Source organism: Leptosomus discolor, chromosome 5, assembly GCF_034619465.1.
Source record: "Leptosomus discolor isolate bLepDis1 chromosome 5, bLepDis1.hap2, whole genome shotgun sequence".
In the NCBI taxonomy this organism is placed as follows: Eukaryota; Metazoa; Chordata; class Aves; order Leptosomiformes; family Leptosomidae; genus Leptosomus; species Leptosomus discolor.
The window spans coordinates 5,901,971-5,914,504 of NC_141395.1; the positions used below are offsets into that span (position 1 = coordinate 5,901,971).

Here is a 12,534-nt window from a genome sequence, read left to right on the forward strand (position 1 = left end):
CTCCTGACACTCACCCTTTACGTATCTATAAACATTGATGAGGTCTCCCCTCAGTCTCCTCCAAGCTCAAGAGACCCAGCTCCCTCAGCCTTTCATCATAAGGGAGATGTTCCACCCCCTTCATCACTTTTGTGGCTCTGTGCTGGACTCTTTCCAGCAGTTCCCTGTCCTTCTTGAACTGAGGGGCCCAGAACTGGACACGCTATTCCAGATGGGCTCTCACCAGGGCAGAGTAGAGGGGGAGGAGAACCTCTCTCCACCTACTGACCACACTCCTTCTGATACACCCCAGGATGCTTCAAGCTGTTTTCCTCAATCCTTTTCTTATTTTCCTGTAGAAAATAAATGGTTTTGCTCATTAAAATACTTTCATTTTATTTTTCTGTGAGCAAAATTAGTGATACATATCAGACAGCTTGGGTCTGGGAAGTGTTTGATTTTTTTTTTAGTTTGTTTTCAGGCTGTTTCATGCTGGTAATCATTACAGTGTATATTGCTATATTTCCTCTGGTTGTTAGCATCATGCCTTGTGCTGATGGTATGTATTTAAGCAATAGATTCTATAAAGGACTTCAGTATTAACGACATACGCTATGTCCACTGTTTATCCAACATTATGTGTCCAACGTTAAATTATTGAGCCAGAATGTATTCCCATTGATTGCTGTGAAGGTTATATGTGTATCAGTAAATCAAAACAAGCTTTAAAAAGATAGAAAATCAATTGATATGAGGAATAGGAAAGACATAGATGTTGAAACCTTTCTCATAACCTTGGCTGTTTTTTATAACTATAATCTAACTGTTTGAGCTTTGGTGGGGTTTTTTTCCAAACCATTGCTTTGACTGAAAATGACTGATGTGCAGAAAAATGGATGTCTAAGCAGAGCAACATACACCTCGATAATAAACTTCTGAGCAACTTTTGATAGAAATAAAATGCTGATATCTATTTATTAAATTGCTGAAATGCAATTTTCGAAGCAAGCATTTTGCAGTGGGTTATGTGTCATATTTCCAAATCAGCTAACGTGAATGTGGTGGTGTTTCCTTCCCGAGGCATGCACTTACATATATATAAAAGTTTCTGAAGTTTGCAATTTAGGAATAATAAAAATATTTAGTAACATTTTGCTGTATCTAATGTTATTTACAGAACTGCTACCCAAATGCCAGCAGCTGAATTGCCAGTACAAATGTGCCATTACCAGGAATGGCACCAGGTGTTACTGCGGCGATGGATATGAAACCAGCAGGGATGGAAGGAGCTGCTCAGGTAAAAAAGAAACACGCTGTAGCATCGACATCCCAGTATCCTAATGGTGCCCACGCTGGGGGTCAGGCTGGCTTCCTCGCCCGTCTTCCAAGGTGTTCGGTAGGGATGAGCCTGGGCTTGTGGGGCCGCAGGGGCAAAGAGTGGTGACCTGCTGACCCTCCGTGGCCTGGGCCTGTGCCCCAGCAGTGGCTGGGCTTCAGTTGCTGGAAGGAGAGCATCCTCAGCCAGGCTGGAGGTCATACAGCTTAGCGGGAAATGGTATTTCAGCATAATTAATTGCAGACCAAATTTGGTGTTCTTTTCCATTTCTGAAATACACTTCATAATTCTCTAACCAGGTGTTTGTTTCTTGTTTTATTTTTTTCTCTTTTTACAATCATATTGGAGTTCTGTTTCCTTATGTGTGTGCTCACTGCCAATCACTCCTCTCTCCAAGTAATAGTGGTAACCCAGATTCTTCATAAATGTAATTTATTATAAGTTCTTTTGCTCTATGGTTGTCATGTTTTGTGATTAAAAATGTATCTGAGGAAATAATTTCAATGGCAGTTTTTTTAAAATGTCAATTTATTACTTAAACCCTCAACCACTCTTAAATAGCATACCTTGATTTTATGGTATTATGCCTATATGCTCTAGTTGAGAAAATTGTTCTTTATATTTATTAGAGAAATATATAGGATTTGATGTAGTGGATGATGTTTTAATGTAGAAGTTGTGACAGTTCATTTAAGGAACTATAAGACATTGCCAGCATAAATAGGTTAGAAGAATAATCAATTATTTCCTCTCTTGAAATGTCGCTTCATTCATCAACCCTGATAACTCGTGGTCTCTAGTACTAGCAAGAACCCAAATGTCTCCCTAACGTGATATAGACACTGGGTACTACTTGAAAAAATGAAGGTTTTTGTCTTTCAAAATTAGTAGCTATTAAACTTCAAAACTTCTAGCCTTCTGTTTGGTTACTGGAATAATTTCAACAGCCAACATCCATGATAAGGGTATGGCTTGAGAAGGGGAAAACATAAAGCATCATGCCATAATGACTTAATGAATTAAACTTTTCTCTTAGAATTCTTTTTGTTGCATTTCTTTTTTTTTTTTCCTAATCCTTAAACAAGATCTCGTTAATGTCCCTTTAGATTTGAATGAATGTAATATGTATGGGAGCTGTAGCCAGATGTGTGTAAATACAGATGGATCGTACACTTGCAGCTGTGTGGAGGGTTATGTACTGCAGCCTGATAACAAATCCTGCAAAGCCAAAAATGGTAAGTTTTAGTATCTTTTTACCTTATTGAAAATGTTTTGTGATTCAGTCCTATCTAGAGGATACGTAAGAAAAGATAGAGACAAACACAGAGGAGATGGACTTTCCTTCACTCTACTATAAAATGCCACACAACAACTCTAGAAAAAGTTTTCACTTATTATGACAATACACCAAGGGGATTATTAGAAGTTATTATATGGTTATTATTAATTAAAGTGAAATACTTAATTCAGCCAAGATTAGAACAGTTCCCAGTTTCCCAGTTCATAAATAAATCAAAGATTTTCCTCACACAAACAAAATAGGCTCTTTACTCTGGGAAGACAATAGAGAAGACAGAGGAAATGATTGTGAGGTAATTGTACCCTTAGGATAAAAAAAGACACGAGATTGCTTTGTCCTTGCAATATCCCAAGAGGTGAATTTCAGGATATACGTATTCACACTAGGCTTTTGGTTCCTTAGTGCATGTTTTCATTAGTAATAGTGAATTGAGTATTTGAGGAAATTAGTGGATTGTGTTTAATGAAGTGATATTGTAGACAGTATTTTCTTACTCAGCATGTTGAATTAACAATGCTTTTACATTAAATAACCCAGAAGTTCCTTAAGAAATTATTCAACGTCCACAATGATTCAACATCCAAGTATAAATCCGTGTCTGTTATATATTTTTTGAGTCCTCCTTTTGGCAGTTATTTTGCCATCAGAAAATAGAAAGGTATGCTGAGATTTTTGAGATTTCCTCAGGTAAGGAGCATTGTGAAATATGTTCTGATTTGAGCACCAACGAGAGTTACACAGTTCTTTACTGCTTGTACCAAGTTTTGTATTGATCCACACAACATGGCTGAGCAATTTTTTTAAAATCCACAGCAAAGAATTCTGAGATAAGAAAGACCATACAAAGTAAAAATATTTTAATATTCTTTTCCCTCCAGTACATGAAAATCAATAACGCAATTCTAGAACAGGAAATCCTCATGGTGCCAGTAGTGGGCTTGAGATGAGCCTTTGAGTTTCACTTCTTAGATCCAGCAGACTGTAACAACTGAGCGGTGTAGCGAGCTGTCAGTGTCTTGATGAAATGAATTGGATTAACAGAGAAGAACTACTACCCTGTATTTATTAATACTGCATCGTATTTATTTTACAGTAGTTCTCTTTTCTGTTATTTTCGGCAAGGAATCACTAGTCATTAGTCAGAGAAATCTCTGCAGGACAGTACAAATCAAGATCATGGTATGGCAAAGGGATAAGTGTTGCTCATTACATATTTTTGGGGGAGTAAACACAACTTTTCCTTGAATTAACGCTCGAGTGATTTATCAATATGATGAATATTTGATTCAAATACTTCATAGGGCACAGAGGTCCAAAAGACACCTGGCACCGTGATGAAGGTGCTTTTATGGCAGAGCTCTGCAAGAGCTGCAGGGACCTGTAACAGCTTATGTAGCTTCCCTGGGCAGACAGTGTGGAAAGTAGTGAGGTTTCCATGCACCGGCAGGTCGCTTTCCTACACCGTCACCTTTACAGTCATCATTCCGTAATTCTACAAGCCGCTTTTCACGAGTTTTGGCCTTGTAGGGTAAGGTTCCAGCCGGGACAAAAGCAAGGTGTGGCCCTGCACAAATAGGCTGGTGAAGAGTGTCAGGAATGTGCGATGGATCACAAGTCAAAAATGGGTGAATGTCATCTCGTTGCGCAGGGGGAGAGGTTACTACCCTGCTGTGTGTAAGTAGGATGATTGCTTCCAAGGCATATGAAGTAATCCTGCTGCTTCCTCAAGGCTGAGAAGTCTTCAGCTGGGATGTGAGATCCGGTGAGGGGCACCACACAAGGCAGCTGTGGATCAGAATCCAGAAAAAGAAGGTGTCTAAGGAAAAAAAAGGACCTCTGAGAAAAATTATCAACTTTCTTTTTGCTTAAGAAGCCTGCAGAAAATAAGGATGGAAAGGGCAAGCTATCCTCTTTGTCTACATTTGACAAAAGCAGTTGTCAAATAGATAAATGAGCTAAGAAATAGTGTGTTCTGTGTGTAAAAGCTATGAAAGACAAGCAGCAGTAGAGGTTTAGGTTAGGTTAGGCATTATGTAAAGCTTTGAATGTTAATAACAGCAGAACTGCAAAGAATAGGAATTGCCATCCACGTTTGGAACCGAGATACGGCACAACCCGCAGCACCGATCCGCCCTTTGCCACATCGTGGTTGTCTCTGTCAATTGAGCGGTAGGTTTCGGAATATTTACAAGTAGAGAAGTGGGGGACATGGTGGAGGCCCCAGTTAGGGAAGGTGCCGAGCGGGAGACGCATGTGTGTGAGCAGAGGTCTGGAGGAGCCCTGCCCCGGCGCAGGGGATGGGTGCAGTGGCCGTGGAGATCACCTGCAGCCCTTGCACAGCCTCGCAGCCCGTCCCCACACCACCGTCTTTCCGCATCTGACATGGTACAAGTTCACAGCAGCTGCTGTTTTCCTACCCTTCAGGCGGGCAAATGCTTGGCTGTGAAGGTGATAAAGGTTTATCCCTCATTAAATTCGGCATTTTTTTCCTTAGCGCATTTAAATAACTTTGGAGCCAGAAATTTCTAGCTGCACGGTACCTTTGGGAGGGATGTTAAAATAGGTATCAAAACAGCGGGGGGCACACCGTGGTTTTTTCCAGACTTTAAACACACTTTCTTTTATGAATAAAGAAGCAGTTAATGACATCTTCCGAGGTGAAAACGAAACGAAATAGAGCTTTGCCGAACAGAGTTTTAGAACTTAGTTTACCAAGTTTGTGTGCCTATACTGCAAGGCCTGCATTTGATTAAAAGAATATTTAAGGAAACAAAATGACAGATTGGAAATCTTTAGCCGAGGGAAAAAAAAGAGAAAAAAAGATCTTTTTTCCAAAAGTTCCTGGTGCGTTTTATATCTGCATAGCCAATCTAGGAGAAATGCCGTGTGATGAGAAACATTTGTCATGTAGATAAAGCGGGATGAACTGATAATGAGTAAAGCAAAAAGCTTTTTCTGATATTTAGAAAACATTCGTCGCTCTTAAATTGATTTCACAACGCAGTTTTCTTGTAAAATCTCCCAGAATCGGTTTTAAGGCTTTATAAATAAGCAGCCTATTTGTGGGGTATATTGTGGATAAACATCCAATGTTAATTTCAAAATAAAATTGGACTGCATTTTATTTAACGCTACTAAATATTTCTCTGACTTTTATACAATACCTGTATTGGTAAGAGCGAAGTACTTACAATTTACGATGCATACCTCAGGAGGAGGGTTTTAAGCTGCTTGTAAACACTGAATTCTGGGATTTATCCTTTTCATATCATTGTAGTGGGAAAAAAAACCAACAAAAATTGCTGGCTTTTCTGAAGATTTTCTTCCAGAGAAGTAGGACTGTTGGCAGAGCAAAACGCCTTAGTTTCTGATTTGTTGTGACATCACTTATTGATCTGTATTTTAGACAAGATCAGGGAGGGGGGAAATGCAAGTCTTTCATCTTTTCCACTACTCTATCTTAAACATAATTCAAAGGAAGGTGCTTTCATTTTAGTCAAGAGGGATGAATCATAAAACTTTCCTGGATTACAGAGCTATTCACTTCTTATCTTTCCTATAAAATGAAAAAATAAATAAAAAAAAAAGAAAACTTGTTAAAAAATAGCACACATGAAGTCCAGTTATTTGAAAAGCTGCTGTCAGCTCATTGTAACTCATCCTAGACCTATCCTCTAAACTTTTAAGCTTTGTAGATCCTGTTCTTGAGAAACAGACAAGCAGGTTTTGTGGTGGAGAAGTCATAATTTTTTTTTTCATCTTATTTTTTGTTTTTCATCTGCATTATGCAGTACAGTAAGATGCTTTATTTTTTTTTTTTTGTAGGAACTTTTAATATTTTTGTGTAGTTTTATCATTCAAATAATTTTATTCTTTTTTTTTTAGTAATTATGAAATCAGCCTTTATCTGAGCAGCACTGAAATAAGCCCATTACCTACCCTACTGTGAGAAAAACATGATTAACTGATTCAATCCATTGAATTATTTCATGTATGGGCTACTTGAAAGATATCATTTCAAGCTCAGTGATCTAGTTTCTGGATAAGTTCTGCCAGGACACGGGTGTATTTTTAACGTTTCCTCGTGCCTGCTGAGCAGAACCTCTTAGCGGTGCCACGAGTCCTCCCGACCCCTTTGTCTGCCAGCAGGTTCGATTACAGCTGCTGCTCGGGAGTTTTGAAGCTCATTCTTTTTCAGAATTCCCTTATGTCTTAGGCAGTAATATTAAATACAACTTTTCTCCAGAGTTTAGGGAGGTGTTAAATCCTTGTTAGGGTTTTCAATAGACCCGTTCAAAACAGCGCGAGAAAGGGTCTGGTTCTGTGTTGCAGCCTTGGACGACTGAACAACCGTGCTGGCTTTGTAACTGCAATCAGCTCCCGTGCAGCTGCCTTCTCTTGAAGACTGTATAGATTGCAGAGAGTGGAAATAACTTACTTAACACAAAGTATAAGAGCAAAAATAATGATAAAGGATTTTTTGCACTGCTGCTGGTTGGGAAAGGAGTGATTGAGTCCAGAATTAGGCAGTGGTGTTCTTTTGTGGGAAGGGAGAAGCTGAGCACAGAGCTGTTAGATGTTAAAAAAAAATCCCAAACCTTAGCAGGATGCAGGTGGAAACACCTTTTGTAAGGGAAGTGTCTGGGGTGACTGGGTGATAGAGACAGAAGCTCTTTAGTCTGGCTCTCTTCTTCTGATGAGTACTAGAAGTTGATAAGAAAGGGGGGGAAGGAGAGATTTACACACACCAGCCACCTGGTGACTGCAAGTCGTCCTGCCTGGCAGACTGCAGATGAAATTGCTTCCTAAGGACCCACTGCCTTCTCTTTTGGAAAAAGCAAGACAGGGGAGCATCACTCGTGGCTTACACCACAAGGGGTTGTTTTACACAGAAGTTCAATCTCTTCAGTTGTTAGATCTGTTCCCAAATTTAAACCCACTTCTAATGCATGGATGTGACTGGTGTGTTGGTGGAAGTGAACGTGAGGCCGATGAGGACGGTCAGTAAGTTCGGAAAGTAGTGCTATAGCAGTGTGGGTTTGCAGCTGTCAGTGTGGCATTTAGTGGGGAGGAAAAAAGTATGTTACAAGGTAGAATATACATTATGGAGTGAGAAACAACAGAAAAAAAAATGAAATGAAATTCACTTTAGGAAGAATGCGTGCTGATCTCTTATAGAAAAGAAGGTTTTTGTATGACCAAATTCAAAAAAAAAAAAAAAAAATCATCAAATGAGATGCTTAAATAAAGACAGATAGTACCAGAGAACAGGATTTAATGTCAGTTTCTGTGGATTTGAGTGAGACCACTGAGCACCATATTCAATGAAAATTTTTTTTTCTCTTAAATCAGACTTGCTGATGAAATATTATTTGTCAAATCCTTTAATTTATGCATTTTTTTCTCCATGTAGACAGCTGGAATTGCTTAGTAAAATTTTGAAAACTTCATTAGGTAGAACGTTGATTGAAAGTACTGCAGTGTCAATACAGCATTTAAACATTCATTTATTCCTCTGAATACAAGCAGATTACATCGCAGCAAGAGCTCTTGACTTGGCAACACAAATATTTTTCACGTTTGCTTACAACGGCAGTGTGAGTTTCTGTACTTTAGGGTAATATTTTTAAATACAAGATCCAAAAGTTTGCCCATTGACAACATTGTTTAATTTAACAAACGAGCGGGATGAATAGACGTGTTGTAGTGGTGTTGGCCGTGTTGCAAAGGACAACTTCCCATTAAGTGATTGACGTGGACAGACCTTGTTGCAAAGTTAGACATCACTGTTATTCCAGGTAAACCTGAAGCAATTTTTAGGGTCACCATATCTTCCTCCCTCAGGAAATCTTCTCACAAGGTCCTGCATTACTCAGTCTTGCTTGGAGCAGGACTCTGAACGCTGAACAGCATCCGATAGGAAGGGGATTTATCAGGAAGCAGTTTCTCTATCCTCTGTGTTAAGCACATACATCTGTCTGATGCTTTTTCCCAGCCAATTCACATAATATTTTATGTCAACAGCAGTTCTTCATTATAGATTGAAGCAAAGCAATGTTACCATACTGCATCTGATGAAGGAGTTCTTCCCAGAAAAAAAAAAAGAGAAACTGCTGGCATATGGTTTTGATGTAGATGTCCCCCTGACAGTTCTGGATTAACTGGGACCTTATTTCAGGTCCAAGTGCTAGTCTAGATCTAGAACAAGATGCCGCTCGATGTCAGCAGTGGCACCACGTGCAACAGGCTCCTCGTCGTATTCATTTGCAGTTGACTAAGTCAGATGCATAATTTCAAACCATCCCTGGATGTTCGAGGCAGCAATGCAGTTAAAGGTACACCCAAAGCAAGAGCAGCTGCTGTTGTGCCCAATAGCATGCATCATAATGCTAAAAGTATTTTATCTCAATGAGAATTGTTTGTTCCCCTGTGTGGGTGATGTAACTTTTTAAAGTCTAACTTGAACTGGAACATTTTGTATTTTAAATACGTGCTCTTCACTCTTGGGGTATTACTGTTCCCTTCGTTATTCACTCATTGCTTCGGTATTTTTATAAGTTACTAGCAGGATTTATGGGCAAAGTGATCCAGGTGAATGTGTCAAGACTTAAAGTTGCATGTTATATCTTAATATGAGTTGCTTCTTCATATTTTTTCTTTGTTTATTGTGACATTAATGATAATCCAATGGGAACTACACATTCTCAGTCACCTTTTGCTGTCAGGAAACTCACTCCACTGCGTGCTTTCTCCTTTATAATGCATGGTAGTAGGCCCATCGTCTGCATGATGTAGCCAGGCTTCACTGCATTGGGTTTTTTATTAGCTTGGTTTTATTTTTTTCTTAGCAGCATCCGCTCCTCAGTTTTTGTCTTACATTACAGACCCTAATATGAAAAGTACTTTACCATTTCATGTGCGCTCATAAATTCTGCAGGTTTTCCTGGCCTTCATTCTTTTAGAAGTGCCAGTAATCTGAATAGAAATAATTTGCATAAGTTGTATTTCATTTTATGACTTAGGCATGAAAAATGTGGCAATAATGATACTTGGAATTAAACAGAAGCTGTGGGGCTAGGGTAATTAATTTTCTTTAATGATGTGAACCATTAGAACAGCAGGATAAAATAGACTAGTAATTTGGAATATATGATAGTTGTGAAAATACAAACAAAACCTATTTATTATATCTCTTAAAACATCCAGGTAAAAACATTAAAAACAACATTGAAACGGAAAAAATAAATATGGTGTATACAGTCTGTTAACCCTTTACACTCTCTTCACTTTTGTTTTTAGAGCCTGCTGATAGACCTCCTCTTCTTCTGATCACAAGCTCTGAAACTATCGAGGTGTTATATCTTAATGGAAGCAAAATGTCTGCCCAAACTCCTGTGAAAGGATCTGCGATTCTGACAGTAGACTACAGTTACAAAGAAGACACCATTTGCTGGATTGAATCAAGAGATCTTTCGAGTCAGCTGAAGTGCACCAGGATATCAAAAGCTGGGAAGTTAACAGATGAGTGGATCATAAACGTGGCTCAGTATCTTCACAGTAAGTATTTGCCAGCGTTTTAGCGGAACAGTAGTGTCTGTCGTGGCGAACTGTTGCAGGAGCCTTCAGAATTGCAGTTCAAAATAGTCTTAAGGCATTAAATATTGCAACTCATACTGAAGCACTGCTGTTTCTCACTCATATCTATTTATATATATATATATATTCAATATAAGTCGCAATATTTATATCTATGCAAAGTTTAAAGATGTGCGTTTTTCTAGACTAGAATGTGGTAGTTACAAAAACATCAGTGAAACAGAAGACATGTAAAATGCTTCCTTTTCTCTGGCAAAGTAGTGCTACAGAAAACCTGAAAATTAGTCTTTGCTACTGGGAAAATATTAACAATGGATTAGAGAGACACATGCATATCCCATTTGCTTCAACTATGTTAGTTCTTGAAAATAACAAAATATTTCCTGACTTACTAGAAATAAATTGCTGCCTCTTTTGCAATTAAAAAAAAAAATGAAAAAAGACCTAAACTCATCATACAAAATTAGTCTTTGTCATTACAGCATTGTTTCTCAATCAGCTTTTCCATTTGTGGAATGCTGTTACCTTCTGAAGGAGGTGTTCATCCACTTACTCGTTCCCACGTGAACGGACTGCAAAATAGCACGCAGTCAAAATAAATGCAGTTTTCTTCACCTTTCACAGAAGAGATGTCCACAGATCAGCTTATAAACCACAGCACTGAGGAGTGCAATGGTGTGTTAATAACAGGCTTCCAAAAACTCAAGACTGGAACCTAAATTTGGACCTAAGATTTTGCAAAATCTTTTTCAGGAGAGATAGGCATTACAGAATATCTCTGAATGGATCTTGAACTCTCTGTCCATCCAGAATCGGGAATATTCAGATCACAGATTTGATTATACCTCTTAGAGGTGCATGCCAAAGCGATAAATTCTTCATAGAGATTGTGCTTTAGGCTATCAAGATAGTTGTGGTAAAATGTGGTCAGTTCTGCAGACTAATGGATGATTTTTTGGTTTTACCTATTGTCCTAATTATATATTTACTAGAATAGAAAATTAAATTTAAAATAAAAAGGGTTTGGGTTTTTTTTTTTTTTTTTGGTTCAACACTCATTGTGGCTGTTCTACTTTTAAAGGACTCTCTTATCCTAAGTGTAAAGTATAATCGTTTGTTGGGTTGGGTTTTTTTTGCCTTCTTCCTATTTTATTCAGAAGTTTTTTAATGTTGTATTTTAGAATGTTTTTAATACTTTAGATATCTAAAAGCCCTAAAAATCTCGGTGGTAGTAATTGATTGCGCTGGTTTGAATCACTCTTTTATTGACATTTTATTTTCTTTTCCTTTGAGTAAGAGCAATCAAATTAACTACAGTCCTTAGCAGAATTTGTTTTGTATTGAACTGTATGTTGTGTGTTCTGTCACTTATCTTCATCACCAGAGTGGACCTTAGCACTCTGCTTTGTAGTTCTCTCCTGCGCTCCTCTATTCTCTGCATGTGAAGAGAATTGCTAATCTCTGTGGTGTTCAGAACTGCATTAGTGCATCTGTTTGCACAATTAAGGCTGTATATGATGGGTTTGAAATTAATACAGTGCCTGGAATTAATGAGCTAATCATTTTTTCATAGTGCTGGTACACAGCAGCTTGTGGTCTCTCATATTTTTCTGAAGCTTCACTGTAATCGTTCAGTCTTGTTGAAATGAGGAACAGAAATTCTCATGGCCAGGAATCGACTGCAGACTTGTTCCAACTTCTTGTTTAGTTTTGACTGGGGAGATAGCGCTTGGAAACTTAAAGAAATATTTCTTGGAGTCGGGTTTGGAGCTCTGACTGACAAAGTCTGGCAGATTTAGCTGTGGTGGTGGTTCTTCCCGGGCACACATCCATCCACAGATGCTCTTCTTGGGTTGGTGCAGCGGTGCAGCGTCAGTCCCCATGGTTTGGGCATGCCTCCTCAGGGGGACAAGGAGTGTGAAAGCTGCTTTTGTCCTGCGTCTGCTCACAGCTCTGCAGTGAACGCTCTCAACAGACTGGTTCAGTGGGGCATCTGAGGCATGAGACAGCACGGACAAGGTGCTGCTCCTTATGGGAGTCGTGACTCCCAAAGGTTCAGTCAGAACTCACCTGTTGCAGATCCGTTGGTTGTTGTTTTTTTTTTTTTTTTCCCCCCCAATACTCAATGCAGAAATTATCCACCTGATTAATATCTTCTCTTCCAGACATGTATCTGGAGTTATGCCTGCAAGGATACAGCAGGAGTTTCGAGTTACTGTCCCTGTTACATATGCCTGCACACAAGTTTAGGTCATTTTGTGGCCTATGAAATTGAGTTTTAATTTTAAATTCTTCCTTTTCTTCCCTCTACCTTCTGTTACCC

General features: G+C 38.8%; 1 protein-coding gene across 1 annotated transcript in view; it reads left to right on the plus strand.

Moving 5' to 3' along the window:
- Positions 1-12,534, plus strand: part of LRP1B (LDL receptor related protein 1B) — a 578,117-nt gene that overhangs the window by 207,487 nt on the left and 358,096 nt on the right. The window contains exons 6-8 of the mRNA XM_086465459.1: positions 1,157-1,276; positions 2,422-2,550; positions 9,915-10,172. Of these exons, the coding sequence (XP_086321585.1) occupies positions 1,157-1,276; positions 2,422-2,550; positions 9,915-10,172 (507 nt within the window). The remainder of the gene's footprint in view (positions 1-1,156; positions 1,277-2,421; positions 2,551-9,914; positions 10,173-12,534) is intronic.